This window comes from Aotus nancymaae, unplaced genomic scaffold, assembly GCF_030222135.1.
Source record: "Aotus nancymaae isolate 86718 unplaced genomic scaffold, 86718_ANA_hifiasm-v0.15.2.pri h1tg000003l, whole genome shotgun sequence".
Classification (NCBI taxonomy): domain Eukaryota; kingdom Metazoa; phylum Chordata; class Mammalia; order Primates; family Aotidae; genus Aotus; species Aotus nancymaae.
In genome coordinates, this window is record NW_026988414.1 from 66,149,264 (window position 1) to 66,174,428 (window position 25,165).

A 25,165-nucleotide genomic window follows, 5' to 3' on the forward strand; every position below is an offset into this window, starting at 1 on the left:
CTGAGCTCAGACACGCCTAGTCCCACCACCACCTGATGTCCTTTCCTATCCACCCTGGTAGCAGAAGACAAAGGGCATATAATCTTGGGAGTTCTAGGGCCCCACCCACCGCCAGTCCCTCTCCACATTACTACAGCTCATGCTTTCTGGAAATCACTGCCTCCTGGTAGGAGGCCAACCAGACAAAAATAGAGCATTAAACCACCAAAATTAATAATCCTCATGGAGTCTATTGCATCCCCCACCTGCCACCTCTACTGCAACAGGTGCTGGCATTCATAGCTGAGAAACCCATAGACAGTTCACATCACAGGACAATATGCAGACAACCCAGAGTACCAACCTGGAGCTAGGTAGACTCAGTGGGTGGCTAGACCCAGAAAAGAGACAACAATCACTGCAGTTCAGCTCACAGGAAGCGACATCTGTAGGAAAAGGGGGAGACTACTACATCAAGGGAACACCCTGTGGGGCAAAAGAATCTGAACAACAGCCTTCAGCCTGTCAGATTCTAGACCTTCCCTCTGTCAGATTCTACCCAAATGAGAAGGAACCAGAAAACCCACCCTAGAAAGATGACGAAACAAGTTCTCTTCAACACTCCCCAAAAATCACACTAGTTTACCAGCAGTGGATCCAAACCAAGAAGAAATCCCTGATTTAACTAAAAAAGAATTCAGGAGTTTAGTTATTAAGCTAGTCAGGGTGGGACCAGAGAAAAGCAAAGCCCAATGGAAGGAAATCCAAAAAATGATACAAGAAGTGAAGAGAGAAATAGTCAAGGAAATAGATAGCTTAAAGAAAAAAGTGATCAAAAATTCAGAAAACATTGGACACACTTTTAGAAATGCAAAATGCTCTGTAAAGTCTCAGCAATAGAATTGAACAAGTAGAAGAAAGAAATTCAGAGCTTGAAGACAAATTCTTCAAATTAACCCAATCCAACAAAGGCAAAGAAAAAAGAATAAGAAAATATGAGCAAAGCCTCCAAGAAGTCTGGGATTATGTTAAACGACCAAACCTAAGAATAATCAATGTTCCTGAGGAAGAAGAAAATTCTGAAAGCTTGGAAAACATATTTGGGGGAATAATCAAGGAAAACTTCCCCAGTCTTGCTAGAGACCTAGACATCCAAATACAAGAAGCACAAAGAGCACCTGGGAAATTCATTGCAAAAAGATCTTCACCTCGGCACATTTTCATCAGGTTATCCAAAGTTAAGAAGAAAGAAAGAATCTTAAGAGCTGTGAGACAGAAGCATGAGGCAACCTATAAAGGAAAACCTATCAGGTTAACTGCAGCTTTCTCAGCAGAAACCCTATAAACTAGAAGGGGTTGGGGACCTATCTTCAGCCTCCTCAAAAAAAAAAAAAAAAAAAAAATTATCAGCCAAGAATTTTGTAGCCAGTGAAACTAAGCATCATATATGAAGGAAAGATACAGTCATTTTCAGACAAACGAATGGTGAGATAATTCGCCATTACCAAGCCACCACTACAAGAACTGCTAAAAGGAGCTCTAAATCTTGAAACAAATCCTGGAAACACATCAAAACAGAACCTCTTCAAAGCATAAATAACACAGGACCTATAAAACAAAAATACAACTTAAAAAGCAAAACAAAAAACAAACCGAAGTACACAGGCAAACAAAGCACGATGAATGTAACTGTGCCTCACATTTCAATTCTAAAATGGAAGGTAAATGGCCTAAATACTTCACTTACAAGATATAGAACCGCAGAATGGATAAGAACTCACCAACCATCTGCTTCTTGAGGAGACTCACCTAACACATAAGGACTCACATAAACTTAAAGGGGTGGAAAAAGGAATTTCATGCAAATGGACACCAAAAGTGAGCAGGAATAGCTATTTTTATATCAGACAAAACAAACTTTAAAGCCACAGCAGTTAAAAGAGACAAAAAGGGACATTTTTTAATGGTAAAAGACCTTGTCCAACAGGAAAATAACACAATCCTAAACATATATGCACCTAACACTGGAGCTCCCAAATTTATAAAACAATTACTAATAGACCTAAGAAATGAGATAGACAGCAACACAATAATAGTGGGGGACTTCCGTACTCCACTGATAGGTATAGACAGGTCATCAAGACAGAAAGTCAACAAAGAAACAGTGGATTTAAACTATACCTTGGAACTAATGGACTTAACATATATATAGAACATTTCATCGAACAACCACAGAATACACATTCTGTTCAACAGTGCATGAAACTTTCTCCAAGATAAACCGTATGATAGGCCATAAAACAAGTGTCGATCAATTTAAGAAAATTGAAATTATATCAAGAATTCTCCCAGACCACTGTGGAATAAAACTGGAAATCAACTCTAAAAGGAACCTTCAAAACCATGCAAATACATGTATATTAAATGAGCATTGGATCAAAACAAAATCAAGAGGGAAATTAAACAATTCCTTGAGCTGAATGACAATAATGACACAACGTATCAGAACCTTTGGGATACAGCAAAGGCGGTGCTAAGAGGACAGTTCATAGCTCTAAATGCCCACATCAAAAAGACTGAAAGAACATAAACTGACACTCTAAGCGCACACCTTAAGTAACTAAAGAAACAAGAACAAACCAAACCCAAACCCAGCAGATGAAGGGAAATTACCAAGATCAGAGCAGAACTAAATGAAATTGAAACAAGAACAACAAAAAAATACAAAAGATAAATGAAACTAAAAGCTGGTTCTTTGAAAAGATACATAAAATTGATAGACCATTAGCAAGATTAACCAAGAAAAGAAGAGAGAAAATCCAAATAACCTCACTAAGAAATGAAACAGGAGATGTTACAACTGACACCACTAAAATACAAGATTATTCAGGCTACTATGAACATCTTTAAGCACATAAACTACAAAACCTAGAAAAGATGGATGAATTCCTGGAAAAATACAACCCTCCTAGCTTAAATCAGGAAGAATTAAATACCGTGAACAGACCAATAACAGAGAGATTGAAATGGTAATTTAAAAATAACCAACAAAAAAAAGTCCAAGACCAGACAGATTCACAGCAGAATTGTAGCAGACATTCAATTGGCACCAATCCTTTTGACACTATTCCACAAGACAGAGAAAGAAGAAACCCTTCCTAATCCATTTTATGATGTCAGCATCATCCTAATATGAAAACCAGGAAAGGACACAACCAAAAAAGAAAACTACAAACCGATATCCTTGACAAACATTGATGCTAAAATCTTCAACAAAGTACTAGCTAACCAAATCCAACAACATATCAAAAAGATAATACACCATGATCAAGTGGGTTTCATATCAGGGATGCAGGGATGGTTTAACATATGCAAGTCAATAAATGTCATACACAAATAAACAATTAAAAACAAAAATCACATGATTATCTCAATAGATGCAGAAAAAGCATTTGACAAAATCCAACATCCTTAATGATTAAAACTCTCAGCAAAATCAGCATACAAGGGACATACCTTAATGTAATAAAAGCCATCTATGACAAACCCACAGCCAACACAATACTGAATGGGAAAAGTTGAAAGCATTCCCTCTGAGAACTGGAACAAGACAAGGATGCCCATTCTCACCAATCCTCTTTAACATAGTTCCTCTTTAACCTAGCCAGAGCAATAAGACAAGAGAAAGAAATAAAGGGCATCCAAATCAGTAAAGAGGAAGTCAAACTGTCACTGCTTGCTGATGATACAATTGTTTACCTTGAAAACCCTAAGGACTCCTCCAGAAAGCTCCTAGAACTGATAAAGAGAATTTATCAAAGTTTCCAGATAACAAGATTAATGTACACAAATCAGTAGCTCTTCTATATCCCAACAGCAACCAAGTGAAGAATCAAATCAAGAACTCAACCCCTTTTACAATAGCTGCAAAAAAATAATAATAATAATACTTAGGAATATACCTAACCAAGGAGTCGAAAGACCTCTACAAGGAAAACTACAAAACACTGCTGAAAGAAATCATAAACGACACAAACAAATGGAAACATATCCCATGTTCATAGATGGGTAGAAACAATATTGTGAAAATGACCATACTGCCAATAGCAACCTACAAATTCAATGCAATCCCCATCAAAATACCACTATCCTTCCTTACAGTATTAGCAAAAACAATTCCAAAATTCATATGGAACCAAAAAAGAGCCCAGAGAGCCAAAGCAATATATGGCCAATAAACATATGAAAAAATGCTCAACATCGCTAATGATCAGGGAAATGCAAATCAAAACCACGATGCAATACCACCTCACTCCTGCAAGAATGGCCATAATCAAAAAATTTTAAAAAGCAGTAGATGTTGGTATGGATGCAGTGAACAGGGAACACTTCTACACTGCTAGTGGGAATGTAAACTAGTATAGCCACTATGGAAAACAGTGTGGAGATGCCTTAAAGAACTAAAAGTAGAACTACCATTTGATCCAGCAGTCCTACTACTGGGTATCTACCCAGAGGAAAAGAAATCATTATTGAAAAAGATACTTGCACATGCATATTTATAGCAGCACAATTCACAATTGCAAAATCATGGAACCAACCCAAATGCCCACCAATCAACAAGTGAATAAAGAAACTGTGGTATATATATATATGGTGGAATACTATGCCATCATAAAAAGGAATGAATTAACAGCATTTGCAGTGACCTGGATGCAATTGGAGACTGTTATTCTAAGTAAAGTAACTCAGGAATGGAAAACCAAACATTGTGTGTTCTCACTGATATGTGGGAGCTAAGCTATAAAGATGCAAAGGCATAAGAATGATACAGTGGACTTTGGGGACTTGAGGGGAAGAGTGAGAGGGAGTGAGGGATGAAAGACCACAAATATGGTGCAGTGTATACTGCTTGGATGATGGGTGCACCGAAATCTCACAAGTCACCACTAAAGAACTTACATAACCAAATACCACCTGTTCCCCAATAACTTATAGAATAAAATAAAATAAATGCACTATCATCCTACCTCCCACATATTGCCTTCATTCCTACAATTTGCTTTTCCTTTTTTCTCTGCTGATAAGCAACTTCTCTTCCTTCAAAACATATTTCAAAGTCCAACTCATATGGAAATTCACCTTAATAATCCCCCTTCAAGTGCCACTTCATCCTCTAAGCCCTAGCTCAGATCTGAAGTATGGCACTGATGGCCAGACTAATTATTAATAATATTAACTACTTACTGTATTTTTGACATGTACCAAGTACTCTGTTGTGTATTTTACATGTAGTAACCCTAATCCTCACCTCCTGAGAAGCAGCAGTATCCCTAATTTACAAATGAGGAAACTGAGGCTAGGGTGACGTGTTCAAGGTCACACAGCTATTAAGTAGCAAATCCAGAGTTCACACCATGACTTATTTGGCTGCCAAACCTGCGTTCTTTCTTTCTCTCACAACAGATACTCACTGTGGTACTGCACTGGATTGATAGTGACTTGCTTTGTAAATATCCTCCCCCCTCCACCACTATCACCAAAGAAAACGTATGTTTCTCTTATAATGTCCTCAATATGCTTGTTGAATTGAGTTGAACAGCTTAAAGCCAGAAAACACATCTCCTATTTTTTTAAATATATTCCATCCTTGTGCTCAGCACATAAGGTAATCATTAAATGTTAATGACTAAGTGAAATGGAATAAAATCAGTGTTGTGGTAGCCATTTTTAAGCTTTAAGAGTTTAAATGTGCAGCCCATAGACAGCACCACAGCTGGGAGCACCATATTGCCATTAAGCCAGAAGGTGGATTCACGGGATGGAAACATTGAAAACAGACACCACAAGAATGGTTAAGTCAGTTCCAAACCACTTTCTACAAGTAGCTACTGCTTTTTCCCCCATAATAATTTCACAATGATTAGCCTGCTAGGTAAGAAATCCCAGGCAGAAACCTGCGTCTCAGAAGAGTTTAGAACAACCCCTTAAGTATTGGGTCAAGGTAGGAGGTGATGGGGACAACAGGTAGAGTCATTCTCATCTAGCTGGTCAAAGTGTAAGATAAATGCCATCTAGATATTATGGGCTTTATCTTTCAAGATAAATGGCGTTATTCTCATAATTAGCTTGATAAAATGCAATCTCACATTCCAACCCATAGGGATATCAAAATATGTATTTGGTGAGGAATGGTGTCTTATGCTACCAATTTCTGCTTCCTTTGCTTTCTTTTCTCATAGCACAAAATTTCTAACTTTTTTGCCAAAACCTTACTATGTAGCTTTTTAACTTAATTAAATATATAGGCAATTACTGACACCATCTGTCTTCATAGAAAAAGAACAAGAAGTGACACAAAAGCCTGGGATTCTGAAGGGGATATTTAGCAAACAAAATCTTCTAGTTCCACCATAGTAATATTTATTTTTAGGAGACCTTCTGTCATTTTAAATTATTTATGTTTCTTAGAAATAATGAATTTGAATTATACTTAGAAAGTGGTGACTTTGGTATGATTTTTTTAAAAAGGAAATATCAGATAATCCATTGCTTTTTCAGTAAAACAAAAACTTAAACACGTCGTTGAACATCTGTTACTAGTACAGTCTAACACAGCACTTAAAATCCTTTAAAGTCCCTGAAAACCTTTATCAAGTTACATGAATCTTTTGCATAAATGGAATTGTTTTAGCAATATGTATATTCCTTTAAGCATATATTTTGCTTTCTTTTTTTTTTTTTTTTTTTTTTTTTTTTTTTTGAGACGGAGTTTCGCTCTTGATACCCAGGCTGGAGTGCAATGGCGCGATCTCGGCTCACCGCAACCTCCGCCTCCTGGGTTCAGGCAATTCTCCTGCCTCAGCCTCCTGAGTAGCTGGGATTACAGGCACACGCCACCGTGCCCAGCTAATTTTTTGTATTAGTAGAGACGGGGTTTCACCATGTTGACCAGGATGGTCTCGATCTCTTGACCTCGTGATCCACCCGCCTCGGCCTCCCAAAGTGCTGGGATTACAGGCTTGAGCCACCGCGCCCGGCCATTTTGCTTTCTTAAACATAAGATTCATTGGGTTCTCTATTGTTCCGAGCCCTTATAAATAAATGAATGAAATTGCTTCTCTTCTTAAAGCCTTTGTCTTCCCCTATCATGTTACATTCCTATCCCACCCCAGAGTACCTACTTTATGTCTGTTTTTTGTTTTGTTTTGTTTTTGAGACAGAGTCTTGCTCTGTCACCAGACTGGAGTGCAGTAGTGCGATCTCTGCTTACTGCAATCTCCGTCTCCCGGATTCAAGCAATTCTCCTGCCTCAGCCTCCCGAGTAGCTGGGGTTACAGGCACGTACCACCACACCCAGCTAATTTTTGTATTTTTTGTAGATACAGGGTTTCACATGTTTCCCAGGCTGGTCTCAAACACCTCACCTGGTGATCCGCCCACCTCAGACTCCCAAAGTGCTGGGATTACAGGCATGAGCCACTGCGCCCGGCCTGTTGCAGTAATTAAACGAAATTTAATTTTTTAATCTCTGTAGATGTCTCCATAAATGTCTTAATAGGTAAATGCTATTAAACCCACCCACTGGAACTTGATCAGGTAAAGTTAGGAACCATATAAGTCCAAATAATTCAACAACATTCACATCCCATACAGAGGACACAGGTAGGAAATACAAAGAAGAACATGGAGTTCCCCTATCACTGGCAGTTACCACCAGGGAGGACAACTGTGTTCCCCTGCAACTTTTCCCCAGACTGGAGGGAGCATGTTTCAGATGCCGTGTGATGGCAGCTAAGTTCCTGAAGTTAAATAGAAGTGTGCAGGACACAAGGACATTTCTAAAGAGGCTCAATAGAAAGACATTTCTCAACTGGGTGCAGTGGCTCACACCTGTAATCCTAGCACTTTGGGAGGCTGAGGCAGGCGGGGATCAACTGAGGTCAGGAGTTTGAGACCAGCCTGGCCAACATGGTGAAACCCCATCTCTACTAAAAATACAAAAATTAGCCAGGCATGGTGGCGCATGCCTGTAGTCCAGCTACTCGGGAGGTTGAGGCAAAAGAATCACTTGAACCCAGGAGGCGGAGGTTGTGGTGAGCCGAGATTGCCACTGCACTCCAGTCTGGGGGACAAGAGGGAGACTTCGTCTCAAAAAAAAAAAAAAAAAAGACATTTCTCAAAGAAATGGCACTATGAAACTTCCATTCATATATATATATTTTTCCTAGAAAGTTTACACTACATTATTATTTCTAAGGTTTCTTTTTTTTCTTACAATTAAATCACTTACATTCCCACTATGGTTTTTAAGCTATTAAATTTTGAATTTGTATTTGTCCATTTCCACCTTACTGAATCTGTACCTATTTCTAGCATTTTTCTTTTTTTACACATTTCTCTTAGACGGTCTCATCTTTAACTATACTGACAAGAAAGGATGACAGATTCACCTCTTGTACAATATAAGTGGCATTAACTGCCCAGTTGTTCAAGAAGTTCTACAGTTTAGGATCCTTTTCCTATTACTCTTCCTTTTTTTTTTTTTTATGAGAGAAAGAAAGAGAAAGAAAAAGAGGGAGAGAGAACAGGATTCTTGCTCTTGCCCAGGCTGGAATGCAATCTAAAAATAGGTATTAAAAACCTCTTTTATGCCAATAATTGTGCTTAACAGTGGAGACAGGAAGGAATAAGGGAAGAAAATAACAAACAGCCAAGCAATATTTCATTTAAGTCTGTGAAATGCTATGCAAATGCTGAAGAGTGATTTACTTCTAATTATGTGGTCACTTTCAAAATAGGTATTTGCAGTGACCTGGATGTGATTGGAGACTGTTATTCTAAGTAAAGTAACTGAGATATGATATGAACTGAGATAAAATATGATACTGAGAAAAATGTATGTTCTGTGGACCTGGGGTGGAGAATTCTATAAATATTCACTAAGTTTACTTATTCTAGGTCTAAGTTCAAATCATAGATGTCTCTGTTAATTTTCTATGTCGTTGATCCATCGAATATTAACAATGTGGTGTCAAAGTCTCCCGCTATTATTGCGCGGGAGTCCAGGTCTCTTTATAAGTCATTAAGAACTCGTCTTATGTATCCGGGTGCTCCTATATTGGGTGCATACATATTTATGATCATTGACTACTGTTGTTGCATTGATCCTTTTACCATTATGTAATGTCCTTCTTTGTTTCTTTTAGTCTTTGTTACTATTAAAGTCTATTTTGTGAGAGACGAAAGTTACAACTCCTGTTTTTTTGTTTTTCTTTTTTTTTTTTTTTTGCTCTCCATTTAATTGGTGAATCTTCCTCCATCCCTTTGTTTTGAGTCTTTGTATGTCGTTGCTTGTGAAATAGATCTGGATACAGCGTACGGATGGATTTTGACTTTTTATTCAATTTACTTGTCTGTGTCTTTGATTGGGGCATTTATGTAGATTCTTCATTATAGAGATACTCTTTACGTTTTGGTAAGTTTTTGGGATGACTGATACTGGTTGTTCCTTTCTGTGTATAGTGCTTCTTTCAGAAGCTGTTGTAAAGCAGGCCTGGTGGTGATGAAATCTCTGAGTGCTTGCTTGTTGGTGAAAAATTTTATTTTTCCTTCACTTACGAAGCTTAGTTTGGCAGGATATGAGATTCTGGGTTGAAAATTCTTTTCTTTGAGGATATTGAATATTGACCCCCACTCTCATCTAGTTTGTAGGGTTTCTGGTGAGAGGTCTGCTGTGAGTCTGATAGGCTTCCCTTTATGGGTAACATGACCTTTCTCTCTAGCTGCCCTTAGAATTTTCTCCTTTATTTCAACCCTAGTGAATCTAGCGATTATGTGTCTTGAAGTTGCTCTACTTGAGGAATATCTTTGTGGTGTTCTCTGTATTACCTGGAGTTGAGTATTGTCCTGCCTTACTAGGTTAGGAAAGTTTTCCTGAATAATATCCTGAAGAATATTTTCCAGCTTGGATTCATTCTCTTCATGACATTCAGGTACACCTATCAAACGTAAATTAGGTCTTTTCACATAGTCCCATATTTCTTGGAGACTTTGCTCATTCCTTTTTACTCTTTCTTCTCTAATTTTGTCTTCTCGTTTCATTTCATTAAGTTGGTCTTCGACCTCTGATATCCTTTCTTCTGCTTGATCAATTTGACTGTTAAAACCTGTGCATACTTCACAGAGTTCTCGTATTGTATTCTTCAGTTCCATTAATTCACTTATATTCCTCTCTAAATTGTCTATTCTCGTTAGGATTTCGTCAAACCTTTTTTCAAGGTTCTTAGTTTCTTTACACTGGGCTAGAACATGTTCTTTTAGCTCACTAAAGTTCCTTATTATCCACCTTCTGAAGCCTAACTCTGTTAATGGAACGCACTCGTTCTCCATCAGGCTTTGTTCCCCTGTTGATGAGGAACTGTGATCCCATGTAGAGGGAGAGGCATTCTGATTTTGGGTATTCTCAGCCTTTTTTACGCTGGTTTCTTCCCATGATTGTAAATTTATCCACCTGTCGTCTTTGTGATTACCGACTTTCAAATTAGGTCTCTGAGTGGACATCCAACTTGTTGATTCCCAGTGCCAAAATCTGAGCAGCCCACTGCGCCAGCCAAAACAGTGGCATTAAGATTCATGGTGCTTTTCTGCCCAGGAATCTCCGGTCTGGCTTCCCTCTTGAGTCCCTTCTTCAATCAGGTAAATGGGTGACTCTGCCTTTGCGGAGCTCCAAACGTCGATCAAAAGGGGACCCAGTCCCGTTTACCCTGCACCAAGAACCGCCGTGCCAGGGCGCTGGCAAAACTGCGACGCCGGCCACAAGAGTCGCGCTGGTGACCCGTGGGGCTCCTCCGCTGAGAATCTTCCGGTCTGTGGGTAACAAAAATTCGTCTGAAAGTGTGGCATCCTCTCGTTCTGTGCACTTTCTCTGGGAGCTACAATCCCGAGCTGCTAGTGATCAGCCATCTTGGATCTCTCTCCTCTCCATTCATATTAAAGACTTATGGCATACCAAAGAATATTTTATCCCAGATTTTGAGGGACAGCACCAACGTATAGATTTTATATTTTTTATTCACTGGTTAATGAAAGAAATTTGAAGAAAGTAATTTCACGATTATTTTCTACAAACTGCCTCAAAGATTCTGTGTTAAATGCTTAGCAGATACAGGTAGAGCTAAAATTAAGAATTTACACTTATCTGCCATGACTAAATAGTGTTCTAGTGTATTCTCCTGAGAGGAAGCTGTACATTGAGAAACAGTGGATTGAATTTTAGAAGAGGTGGAGGAGGAGGGAGAAAAGAGGAAGGGAGGAAGAAAATACCACCTTAATGCCATTTCTTTCATTTGCTAGAAAACAAACCCAGGGACAAATGGGATCAGAGGGGGCCTCTCAGTTAAAAGCAGCCCCTGGGGTGAAGCTCAGCAGAACAGAGGCCTACCATAGTGAGCAAAGCACCTACCGGTCAGCCAGGACTGTAGAACATTTACTCAGGTGGAACTCCAGGGTGCCTTTTAGCCAGCAGCTACTCAATTGAAATTTTTCCCAGGGCCCTAAAGCTCCACCCACATGTTTCTGGAAAGTGCCACAGGATTTTTATTGATCGCAGGTAGGAACCTTGGCTTTTTGCCTGTACTAAAGGACAGTATTTCTTTGTCCTTACACAGCTCCTATATCACAGGCTTTTAAAGTGCTTTAGAGACAAATAATGGGAAAGGTGAGACAGAAAGGTGTTAAGTGACTTGCCCACAGTCCCACAGTAAATCACAAGCCTTCCCTGGCTTCAGAGATCTCTGGCAATTGGGGGAGCTTCTTGCTGTGGCTGCCAGCATCGCAGTGCCCTCTCACATTCTGCCAAGCATTTGTTTCCCTCGCCAGGCTGAGAGCAATCACCAGGATCAAGCACGGTAGAGAAAACCTGGCCTTTTGGGTTAGGCAAACCTGGGTCTTCATCCTCACCCTGCCACTGAGCTGTGGAACTTGGCACATTTCTTGGGCTATTTGCGCCTCCATTTTCCCTTCATAAAATGGGAGTATGAATACCTACCTCATAAGGTTGTTCAGAGGATGACATGAGCAAGTACTTACCACACTGCCTCGCACTCAATAGGCCTTTCATCTGCATCAGTTTCCCTTCCCCTTTCCTTTTCCACATCTCCCTCCTTGAGTCTGTCCTACATGGCAGCTTCAAGGAAGCTTTCTAAAGATTGCTGCCATTCAAAAGGATGTCCTATTAGCCTGACAGGGTGCTGAATCTTTCAAACACCAGAGTCTGTAGACAACAGAGGCAAAGTCATGGAATCCAGATCCATCTCTCAGATAACTGAATCCAACTATCCTTGTAAGGAGCATCTCTTTTCTGTGTTTTCAAGGAAGATTTTTTTCCCCTTGTGTTATTTGATTGAATCACCCAGCAAAGATTGATTGGGCACTACTTCTATCAGGAGTGCTGTGCTAGGTGTTGTACAGGGTGTAGGTATGAAAAAGAGAGATTCTTGCTCTCAGTCTCATTCTCCACTCTAGGAATTTCCCAGAATAAACACACTTGCCTTGAATTTGAACTCAAGGGCTCTGAACTCTGGTCTGAACTCTGCTCCTGACCAAGTCTCTTCCCCTTGTGAGCCTCATGCCTAGGGTTTGAGGGGACTGGACTAGACCAACTCTAAGGCCATAGCTCTGACAGTCCATATTTTTTGCCTATATATCCTGCAACTAAGGTTCTTTATTGAAAAATTCTGGTTTCCTAGAATTGTCTAGAAAACCGGGAAGGAAAGGGGAACTGAGTAGGCAACTCATTCCACCAATTAGGGCCAATACCACATGCTCATCCTTACCGAGAGAGGATTTTGCTGTGCACGATGGTCGTCAAAGGCTGTTCACAGGCATCTTCCCCAATGGGATCTACAGAACAAGAGCTCTTCAGCTTTCCAAATCCTCACAGAAGCCTTTTGGAGATCATTTGCAGTGACAGTAAAGGAGCACTTCTGAACTAAGAGAATTCTTCACCAGCCCTGCCATTTATAGCATGGAAATTGAAAAGGGCCAATAACTATCTACAGTATGGGATTACTATATTGAATTGCCATAGAGGGAGCATATACAATTACTAGTCCTAGAAACCTGAAATAGGTTATAAAAATTGGGTTTTCATGTTTATTATAAATTCATGCTTAATGTCAAAATAAAGTAGCATTCAAAAAATTTATAATAAAAAAAGCAAAGAAATACTTGAAATGAGTGCTGGGCACAGTGACTCATGCCTGTAATCCCAGCACTTTGGGAGGCCAAGGTGGGTGGATCACAAGGTCAGGAGTTTGAGACCAGCCTGGCAAACATAGTGAAACCCCGTCTCTACTAAAAAAAAAAATACAAAAATTAGCTGGGGATGGTGACACATGCCTGTAGTCCCAGCTACTTGGGCAGCTTAGGCGGGAGAATTGTTTGAACCCAGGAGGCGGAGGTTGCAGTGAGCCAAGACCATGCCATTGCACTCCAGCCTGGGTGACAGAGTGAGACTGCTTCTCAAAAAAAAAAAAAAAAAAAAAAAAATAGTATGTAATTCTGTATTTTTATAAATAATAGCAGTTGAGCCATCGGTCTTGAAGTAACAGGTAGGGTCATAAATTTATAGAGGATGCAGAAGAAACTCAGACAAGGAAGCAGAGAAGGAAAAAGTATATTAAAATATTTGTGATTTTTTTTTACAAAGGTAAAAAATATAGCTGCTGCTGATGAAAGTTTAAGTTTCAAGATTTTCCATTTTCGATCCTCAAATTCATTTTAGATATAGTTTCTGCATATCCTGAAAGAATTTCCAAAGTCACAGAGAAACTTCTGGCACTCTGAAATATTGATCTATTCATGCTGGCAATTCAGTGCCATAGAAAGAACTAGCCTGGAAGTCAGGAACTTGGGCTTTGATTCTCCTTCCTCCCCTAAATATGGGACCTGAGAAGTCTTTTCACCTCTCAGAGTGCTCACCCATAAAATGAAGAGATGGGAATGATGGAGATCATACTCAGTCTTCCAGGACAGTGCTGGTTAAGACCTCCCTGAGCCCCGAGTGTTTTTAGTTTTAGAGATTCCACCCTACATCATATCAAATGTACTGAAATCCATTTCATCTATTCCATGAGGATAATCATGGAACGTGATTTAGACATAACTATATAAGTGTGTTGTACGTGACTGTCATGTTCCGTTTTGTTGATATTTTTAAAACATTGTTATTTTGCAGTTTTCTTTTTATATTTGGGTACCAGGAACTCTTTTTTTCAGAATCCAAAAGTTTTGAAGGCCTTTGAAAATCATGGAAGCCTTAAGTACGCCTGGCCCTGAGTGCTAGGTGGTGGGGCATGGATGGTTTGCAGCCTCTTACCCCACCCACCCCAAACACCCCATAGAAAGCAGTGTCCAGGGGGATTGGTACAGAGATGGAAGCTCTAGTTGCTCAAAGATAGCTTCGTGGAGCTGTGATTTAAGTCATGCCTAGAAAGATAAGTAGGATTAATAGAGACAGAGGGGAAGGCTTCCAAGCTGAAAACCAAGAGGCTTGGTTGCTGACCAGGGTGACTGCCCTGTACAGCGACAACCGCTGTTCTTCACTTCTCCAAAAGGCCAGGCTATCCCAGCAGCTGCCACCAGGTGGCAACAAGCCAAGAGGCTGCTCTCCCCTCAGCCTATTGACTTAAGCCGAGGGCCTATTGCATTTTAATGGAATGCAAACAACTCTTACCAAATGTCATAATCACATTAATATTTTACTAATTGAAAATGCTTACAGTGGGGTGTACCACCTCCTTTAAAGTTAAGCATGAGGTGTGCTGTTTACCACAATGGTGAGCTCCATGCTGTCTTGAGATTCAGTGATCCAAGTGGGAAAAGGAGATGTCGTTTAGTCACTGCCTAAGAAAACATGTTATCTTTATAATAGCTGGGATTCTGGAGCCTGTATTTAAATAGCATCTGCAAAGAGTTAAATGTGCTCCCTGTCTCTGAGAAGCAGGCAAGATATGGAAGTCAAGAACCAAGTGAATTCTTACACCTGTTCCAATTCTGCTCCCAACAGTCAGATGGGGAAGAAGTGGTCAGGACCCAAAACAGATTTGTGTCTGCCAGGCCTCTGTAGTAATAGTCTCACACATTGTCTCATTTAGCCACCGTATCCACACATATTGCTAAGAGATAGATCCCATCAGGCCTGTATTAATAGACAAGGAAACAGGCCCAGAGAGGGGAAAGAAATTGCTTAAGACCACAAGGCCAGCACTCCCAGCAAGGTCCTGTGACTCTGGTCCAGGGCACTCTCTGTCCTAATAAAGCCATCCGTCTCTCCCAAGCCACAGTCCCTTCCAATCCCATTACCCTCAAGCTGCTGTTGCCTCTTTTCCCCTACCAAGCTGCCCCATCCTTCTCTGCCTTACTGCATCTTGGCCTAAATGTGATGAGAAGTGGGCTGAGCTGCCTCTGCCTCGTCCCCTGGGTAAGGCCTCAGGTCCTATAGACCTCACTTCTCACCAACCCAGGAGAATCTTGAGTCCCAGGCCCAGAAGTGAGAGCAGAGAAAAAGCTGCTTCCCTCCCAGAAACTGATTCTGTTTTATCCCTAGAGCCTAGCCACGTGCATCCTCCTGATTTTACAGCTTCAAAAAAAGAAAAGGTGCCTGAGATTCCAACCCACCCTCTATAACATGGTTTAACAAAGGCATCTCAAACTTAACACCCCCAACCCTGAAATCCTGATTTTACCCTCCAAGCTATTCCTCTAGCATTCTGCCCCAGTGGGAAATGGTAACACCATCCTTCCATTTTCTTCAAGGTGGAAGTTTTGGAGACACTATTGACTCCTTTTTGTCATACTGCATATCCAATCCACCAATAAGTCCTTTTGGTTCTACTTTTGAAAATTACCTATAATACAACCACTTCTCCCACCTTCCAGTTACCAAAGTGGTCCAGCCACCATCGTCTCTCACCCAAATGACTGCAAGTCTTCCTAACGGGACTCCGTGTTTCCATCCTTGTCCCCTCATGGGCTCTTGTCACTTCAGTCAGAGTCACATAAGTTAGCTCACATCACTCCTCCACTCAGCACCCTCCAGTGCATTCCCAGCCTCCACAGCTGTAAGAAGGAAATAAGCCCTTGGCTCTGTACTTAGCCAAACCAGTAAAAATAGAGGGAACCATGGCCTACCCATGGTTGTATTCTCCACCAACCAGAGGAGCTGGGCAGATGACGGAGTGCTTGGTCTTGCTCTAGAAAAAAATCAAGTGGGGGCCGGGCGCGGTGGCTCAAGCCTGTAATCCCAGCACTTTCGGAGACCGAGGCAGGTGGATCACGAGGCCAAGAGATCGAGACCATCCTGGTCAACATGGTGAAACCCCGTCTCTACTAAAAATACAAAAAATTAGCTGGGCATAGTGGCGTGTGCCTGTAATCCCAGCTACTCAGGAGGCTGAGGCAGGAGAATTGCCTGAACCCAGGAGGTGGAGGTTGCGGTGAGCCGAGATCGCGCCATTGCACTCCAGCCTGGGTAACAAGAGCGAAACTCTGTCTCAAAAAAAAAAAAATCAAGTGGTCCAATGCTAGATTTTCTGTTGGATTGGGGATGTGAACGCTGTCAACATGGGCAGAGAGGTGACTCCCACATCCCTTGGCCAACCAGCTATTGAGCATGATGGGCCATGTATCACAGTTTGCTCTGAAGGCCTGATGCCATTTCTGGGGTGGGGGAATTCTCAGTGCTGCGTGTCTCAGAGTTGGCTTATTTGGAGGGCCTGTCATTTAAAAAATCCTCCGCAGTATGATAAATACACACAATTCCCTGTTAGCCTTATAGATACATCTGGAGGCACCGGAGGGAGGATTCACCCAGACTACTATCCCCAGTGAGTGATTAGTCAGGAAAGTGTGGCCCAGAGAGGCAACTTCTTGTGGGTCACAGACCCTGATACAGAAAGCTGGGGCCTTTAGTGGGTCATTTATCCTGTCTGGAATCTCTGGTTCTTCCGCTTACAAAAAGAAAAAGAGAAAAAGACAAGAAAACTTTGAGGTGAGTCTGCAGAGCATCTGTGGATTTGTAAAGCTTGGAAATCCTGATTCTTCAGTGAGTGTTATTTGATCCATAAATCAGTCTCTAAGTCCCATACGTGCCTTGCTGTCCACGAGAGAAGGGTGGCAAGGGGCAACACCAAACCATTTGCTAAGAACTTTATTTGCACAGAATGTAAGGCCTGAGCACATCTGCCCACATCTGTGTGCTCTGCCACCCGTTCATCCTGCCTGTCACCAGAAAGAGGCAGAAGCAGCAGGGGTGAGCAAGCAGCCTCCATCTGCCTAGAACACCTCAGGCAAAAGGGGCTCAAAACTGGGCTTCTCTCCCACCGCTCCCCACACAGAAGCAGATCACTACATTGTCATCCCAAAGCTTGCAGCCCAGATCCTGGGAACAGAACCATTCTGGGCAAGCTCACCTCTGCCTGACTCCTGCCCTGTCTACTGGCTGTCATGTTACCAGGCCTCCTGATCCAGCTGTGTTCACATGGCATCCAGCACAGTAGGAGTCAGGACAGTGGAGAGCAGGGGCCTCTGCAGCATCTCTGCCCTCCCTGCCCCACTGGCCCTGCTTCTTTGCAGGTTACAACGTACTTTTTTTTTTTTTTTTGAGATGGAGTCTCACTCTGTTGCTCGGGCTGAAGTGCAATGGCGTGATCTCAGCTCATCACAACCTCCACCTCCCGGGTTCAAGTGATTCTCCTGCCTCAGCCTCCTGAGTAGCTAGGACGACAGGCGTGCACCAACATGCCCGGCTAATTTTTGTATTTTTAGTAGAGACAGGGCTTCACTATGTTGGCCAGGCTGGTCTCGAACTCCTGACCTCGTGATCTGCCCACCTCAGCCTCCCCAAGTGCTAGGATTACGGCGTAAGCCACTGTGCCCGGCCACAATGCACTTCTTTACAACCTGTCCAATAGGAATAGAATTCGGCCAGGCGCAGTGGCTCAGGTCTGCAGTCCCAACACTTTGGGAGGCTGAGGTGGGAGGATCGTTTGAATCCAGGAGTTTGAGATCAGCCTGGGCAACAAGATCTTGTCTCTACAAAAAAAAAAAGAAAAAGAAAAAGAAAAAAAAGGAAAAAAAATTAGCTAGGTTTGGTGGTGCAAACCTATAGTCCTAGCTACTCAGGAGGCTGGGGCAGGAGAATCGCTTGAGCCCAGGAGGTCAAGGCAGCAGTCTTATTATTAACACTTTCTTATTAATGAGATATTTTGCATTCTTTTGTACATCCTCAGTCTTCAAAATCTGATGTGTATTTGTACCATTTCAAGTGCTCAGGAGCCACATATGGCTAGTGGCTACCATATTCAATAGCACAGCTGTAGAACATACATGAACGTCTGTATACAATTGCAGTTATGATTCTGCTAATGTTAACATTGACCAGTAACATTCTGTGAGATTCTCATCTAGTCTTTTCCACATATATTAGTTTTGCAAAGCTGAAGTCATGTTGCTCATGTAACTTTCTGTCCTCTTCTTGCTGTTTTACACGTCTTCTGAAATCATCAAAAGTCACAGCCACTATCTCTAATTATATCAGACTATCCCATCACTTGGATGTGTCATAATCTTTTTAGCCACTGCCAAAATGCTGGGACAGCGACAGTGTTCCAGTGATATAAGTAATGCTGAGATGATTATTTTTTGTATTCCTTGTGCTTTTAAGACCTTTGTATAAATCTCTCTAGCATTCTAACCATTTTCAACAAAATGACCTTTGAATATCATCAATCAGTCAAACAACTAGCAACAAGTGATTTCTGACTGACAGCTGAGACACCTTAGGTTCTCATCACTCACCTTTGGCATCTGACTCTGCAACCTAGGGCAACCACTTCACCTTTCACGCCACAGTCGCTCCATTTATAAATTGACTGTATTAGGTGATATTTTTTTTCCTGAGACAGAGTCTCACTCTGTCACCCAGGCTGGAGTGCAGTGGCACAATCTCGGCTCACTGCAACCTCTGTCTCCTGGGTTCAAGTGATTCTCCTGCCTCAGCCTCCCAAGTAGCTGTGACTACAGGCACCCGCCACTATGCCCGGCTAATTTTTGTATTTTTAGTAGAGACAGAGTTTCACCATGTTGGCCAGGATGATCTCAAACTCCTGTCCTCAGGTGATTGGCCTGCCTCAGCCTTCCAAAGTACTGGGATTACAGACATGAGCCACTGCGCCTGGTTGTATTCCATGATTTTTAAGGGTCTTTCCAGCCCTAAACTTCAGTGATGTTTTTCCCTCACCCTCACATCTAATCAATTAACCTGTCAAGCCAGTTATTATAAGTCATCATAATCAAGTCATGCCGAAGCCACCGTGCAAACACTTTAAACCCATCCACGTCCCCCATGCCCACTCATAGTGCTTTGTTCAGGCCCCCATCATGGATCACCTAAAGTGGGACAAGGATACCTAGTGCTGAGAGATTAGGTTCTAAAGTTAACATCAGAGTACCAAATCACGAATAGGATTAAATGGGCTGGGTGCGGTGCTCATGCCTAAATCTCAGCACTTTGGGAGGTCAAGGTAGGTGGATTACTTGAGGTCAGGAGTTGGAGACCAGCCTAGCCAACATGTGAAACCCTGTCTCTACTAAAGATACGTGAATAGGATTAAATGAGAGGTGTGAGAACACATGAGTCTGGCACGGAAGAAGCGCTCAGTGAATATTGGCTGTATTTGAGTCTGAAACCAGCCTCAAGTGACGCACCTGGATCTCATTCCCTAAAAGTTACGAAGGAGGAGTTCACAGTGAAACTCTGGAATTTCGAATGCACTCTGCCACATGCCCTGCCCCAGACACTAGGTGCTGCAGGAAGACAAAGACTTGGCAGCTTCCCCTAAAGGGCTGACAGTCTAGAGGGGGAGGTAGGAACCCCTGTGCACAAAACAAGCATGCCTCAGGCGGCGTCTTCAATGGAAAGACCAGATGGAGAACAGAACAATTATCTGAGCAAATCAGGCAAGCCTGCTGTTGAGGAAAAGGCTTAAGAAAATTTGTCCTCCTGTTTCCTTTGAAAACCAAGGGGTTAGGGCAGCCAGAGGAAGCAAAAGTATTTCAGCTCTAGAAACATGGAGTTGTGGTCTGTGCCCTATGATCTTAGGCAAACTGTGAGGCTGCTTTTTTATCTCAGTATCTTCATCAGTAAAATGGAAATAGAGTAATACCAGCTTTGCACAAACCTACCCACCTACTGGACTGAGTTGTTGCGAGATTGAATAGAACAATTACATATGGGGAAAAGTTATTAAAGGGGTGACCTAATAGCTAACATAGACAACGGACAGTGTGCCTCCTAAGAATCTGCTCTGAAAGGAAATGTTTAGTAATCATACAAAGCATGTGTAATGAACTTTTTTTGGTTAATTTTATTTCCCTATTTTTATTAAATAGAGTTGGGGTCTTGTTATGTTGCCCAGGATGAACTCGAACTCCTGGCCTCAAGCAATCTTCCCACCTCGGCCTCCCAAAGTGCTGACATTACAGGCGTGAGCCACCGCACTCAGCCTGTACTGAACTTTATAATTTATAAGGCAATTTCATGTGCATTTGTTTCCAAAATCCTGTGTAGTATTATCATTTACTCCTTTTGCACTTAAGTGGCTCATGCCTGTAATCCCAGCACTTGGGAGGCTGAGGCGGGCGGATCACAAGGTCAGGAGTTCGAGACCATCCTGGCCAACATGGTGAAACCCCATCTCTACTAAAAATATAAAAGTTAGACAGGTGTGGTGGCACACGATTCTCTTGTGGTTCAAGAGAATCACTTGAACCTGGGAGGCAGAGGTTGCAGTGAGCTGAGATCATACCACTGCACTCCAGCCTAGGCAGCAGAGTGAGACTCTGTCTCAAAAATAATCATAATAAATTAAAAGTTAAAAAAAAAATACTGAGATTGAGAGAGCTTAACCAACTCATTCCAGTTCCCACTGTGAGGGCCAGATTTCAGCTCTCTGACTCCCTGGTTCTCACTCTTTCCCTACACTGTGCTGCCTTCTTATTAAAATACTTATTACGAAAGCATTAATATTATTAACATAAATGTTAATAATGTGACATATGTTTCCCTTTGACCAAGGACACTAAAATATAAAAATAGAAACTCTGAAAAAAAAAAAAGTCTGACATGCAAGAATAGCAAGTTCACTTTCTCATATTAAGGGAAAGTAGCTGTCCTCATCTGATTTACATTTCATGCCATACAGCAGGAAATATTTAGGTTGACAAATAGGATATTTACAACTGCAACAGATACTTGGCAGTTAGTTTTTAACAATTGTTGCAAATGTGATTTATTTGCTATTATAAAAGGGCATTACTGTGCGAATATGACTCCTGAAATTAGCTTCAGTTTAGCAAGGGGCCTTGACAGCTTGACCTCTTAATATCCTTATAATGATGCCATTTACATTCAATGCTTACTCAAGTCACTCACTGCTAGATTTGTTTGAGAGGAGTCCACTCTAGGGCAGATGTATTATGTATTTTAACACACAGCGTTGGTGAGTGGGGCAAATGTAGGCCTTCTTAGAGGAAAAACTGTTTAATCAAGTCTTCATGAAAATGTGTTAGTTTCCAACTTCCTACAGTGAAAATGCATTACTGCTAATTACAGCATACTCCAGAAATACTTCATGTTTTCTCCACAAGACATTTTCATGGCATGTCTTATATTAAACACAAACATGTTCTGATCCTCTGCAACTTTAGTTTTTAATTTCGCTGGAGAATTGTTATACAGGATAAGGATTGGCTGGGCCAGGATCAGGAAATGGGAAGAGGGTAGATTTGGAGTCAGGTAGAATTGGATTCAAATCCCAACACCACCACTTCCTAACTCAGTGGACTTGGGTACCTCCCTGAACCTCAGTCTCTTCATATGTGACGTGGGCTTGTTATTTTTCAGGCTGCCACAGAGATCAGAGAGGTTTATGAAGCACCCAGCTTCATAAAAACTGTAGGTACTTGATACATGGGGCCAGTCGTGTTTTTGTTGCTTGTTTAAAGCTCAAATGTCACCTTCATGATGCAGCCCTGATGTCATTAGACAAACCCATTCTGTCCTTTCTTTCTGCTTCAATAGTACTTTGTTCCATCCCATTATTTTATCATACATAACACTGTATTGTTTAATTGGATATGTATGTATCTGTCTTCACCTTTTTTTTTTTTGAGACGGAATCTTGCTCTGCCACCCAGGCTGGAGTATAGTGGTGCGATCTCGGCTCACTGAAACTTCCACCTCCTGGGTTCAAGCGATTCTCATGCCTCAGCCTCCCAAGTATCTGGGATTACAGGTGCATGCTACCATGCCTGGCTAATTCTTGTATTTTTAGTAGAGATGGCGTTTTGCCATGTTGGCCAGACTGGTCTCAGGTGATCCTCCCACCTCGGCCTCCCAAAGTGCTGGGATTACAGGGATAAGACACTGTGCCCAGCCTGTCTTCACCTTCCTGATGGCAGGGCCTATGCCTATTTACCTTGGACTAGGACGACGATATCTCTTGAACATTGAACTGAGGAGGATTCCGGGGGTGCTTCTGGATTCATTATGAGGATGGAGGATGACAAGGGCAATGAAGGTTGATTTGCCACAGGAGAGGGAAGAAGTAACATGTGACCGACTTTTATCATTGCCAGTTTAGCACATAGTAGATGCTCAGTAAATATTTGTCAAAGGAATTAATGGACATTACTCAGTTACCTAGCAGTTAACATTAACTTGTAACTAACGTCTATTTTTTAAAGCATTTTTATTTTTATTTTTATTACATCATACTATTCTTCTAATAACACTGTGATACAGGTGGGATAAGGTGTTATTACCAATTGACAATTAAGAATGCTGTGAGGTTGTAGGATTGGTAAAATAAGATTACCCTGCACTCTTATGAGAAAATGGGGGTAGACCTAAGACTTAGAGGCCAACCATAAGTTTCCCTTAAATATCATCTTGAGTTTCCCAGAGGGGCTGTCACTGCTTTTTCCAAAATGAGGGCAAACTGCCCTTTCTCATATTCATCACTCTTTTCCCCTCTTTCTGCTCTACTGTAGTTTCCCACTCTCTGAAGCTTCCATCCAGCCGCATTTTCTCAGTAGAAAACCTGGCACTGACCACCTGCACTGACCTGCAGGCCATGGGCAGAAAAATCAAAGTCAACACCAGCTTTTTGAGACTCAGCATCTCTGTCGGATTGTCTTGGCCAAGTATTTCTGTAACTTCCTGCAAGAACCTCAAATCTTCTGACTAGAATCAGACTCCATTTTCCAGTTGCACAATGTAGAAACAGAAGTGAAAACATCTATCAATTAAGACATGTGGCCACTGGTTTCACTTAGTCTGATGTGGTTTGGTCTAGTTAGGCAGAGTTGGAGCCTTCGCTACTATTTGCTGATCTCACCCTCACCTCACTTCTATGTCTCCTGTTTTAATCAGGTGTGGGCAACGGGCCTTAACCTCTCATATAGTGACCAGCTGGCCCTGACTCAGCTCACCTTATACCTGACAAACGGCCATCTGGATTGCAGTTTGAACACCCTGGAAGTGCCCCGCTTCGTTCCAAAGGAAAAGAAGAAAAACAACCGCATTAGTGCGCTGTCAGTGCCGGTAAGCAAGAGATGCTTCCTGAAGGTTCTCGGTTCAGCAACACTCAGTGCCACTGCCTGAGCTCTGTCTAGGAGCCAGGCTCTTTAAGTACAGGAAGAAGAAAGGGCCTCAGGCAAGTCACTGGACCTGTCTGAGTGGGGTCTGGGAATCTGAACGCATTGGCCAGAGGAAAAGGAGAAGGCATTCCGAAAGAAGCTGCAGTCTGTGGAAGTGCGAAAGAACGTGGGGCTCCCTTCTCCTTTCCCTGGGCAGGTACACCTACACCCATTGCCTCCGCTACCAGCTGTTTCTCACAAAACCCATATTTTTCTAGTCCCACTCTCTTTTGTGAGCTTCAGATTCATGGGTCCAAAATCCTATGGAACATCTCTGCTTAGAATCCTCAGAGTTGGCTGGGCGCAGTGGCTCATGCCTGTAATCCCAGGACTTTGGGAGGCTGAGGCAGGTGGATCACAAGGTCAAAGGATGGAGACCATCCTAGCCAACATGGTGAAACCCCGTCTCTACTAAAAAAAAACCAAAAAAAAAAAAAATTAGCTGGGCGTGGTGGCATGCACCTGTACACCCAGCTACTTGGGAGGCTGAGGCAGGAGAGTCACTTCAACCCAGGAGGTGGAGGTTGCAGTGAGCTGAGAGAGATCACCCGACTGCACTCCAGCCTGAGTGACAGAGAGAGACTACGTCTCAAAAAAAAAAAACCAATCCTCCAAAACTGCATTGCATTCATCATTCTTCCTGTACTTCCTGTTAGTGGGTCAAGCCAGAGGCTGATAAGATAACCCCCAGTCCCACATCCCCTCAGCAAGCAGGTCGTGTTGAGTCTAACTGCTAAGATGCCACTAACCTGACCCCTCCTCTCTCCACAAAGATAGTGTCTTAGTTTCAGCTTTTGCCATCTCACACCTGTATTCCTTCTCATTAAGATTCCCTGCCCCTGCCTGTCCCTTCAGCCTAAACAGAGCAGTCAAGGTGGCAAGGTGAAAAACCAGTCTGAGTGTGTTGTTCCCCTGTGTGTGATTTCAGTGGACTCCTGTGATCTTCAGGAAAATCCCACTTCTCAGCTTGCTTAAGGAGCCCCATCATGATCTGCCTCTTCCCACAGCTACCGCCTCCCTTCTCATTGCTAGCACCATCAGTGACAGGGCTGGGGCCAGAGTCCTGGGGCTGGCTGCAGGTTACCAACCTCAGCACCCTGAGTAACAAAGGGCATAGACCTGTGGGGACAGTGGGTGCTTGGTTGAACAGGCTAGGTTGATCATGGAGAGAGAGAACAAAGGTCAAGGGGACCAGATGCCCTTTGTGCAAGGGTGTGTTGAGGACTCTCTGGCCACACTGCTCTCACAGCTGCCAGAGGGTTTCTTTGGCCTTCTCTTAGAACAGTGGGCTTCATGCTGTTTTTTGTTTTTGTTTTTGTTTTTGTTTTGCAAACGAAGCTCTACTTGAAATCCAACTATGTCAAACAGATAAAAGAAACTCTGGTGATTAAAGAGACCCAACACAAGTGTCCCAGAGATGCCT

General features: G+C 42.2%; 1 protein-coding gene across 1 annotated transcript in view; it reads left to right on the forward strand.

The window, feature by feature from the left end:
* Positions 1-25,165, forward strand: part of IQCH (IQ motif containing H) — a 280,207-nt gene that overhangs the window by 221,070 nt on the left and 33,972 nt on the right. Inside the window, exon 15 of the mRNA XM_064381963.1 lies at positions 23,477-23,647. Coding sequence (XP_064238033.1) covers positions 23,477-23,647 — 171 coding nt within the window. The remainder of the gene's footprint in view (positions 1-23,476; positions 23,648-25,165) is intronic.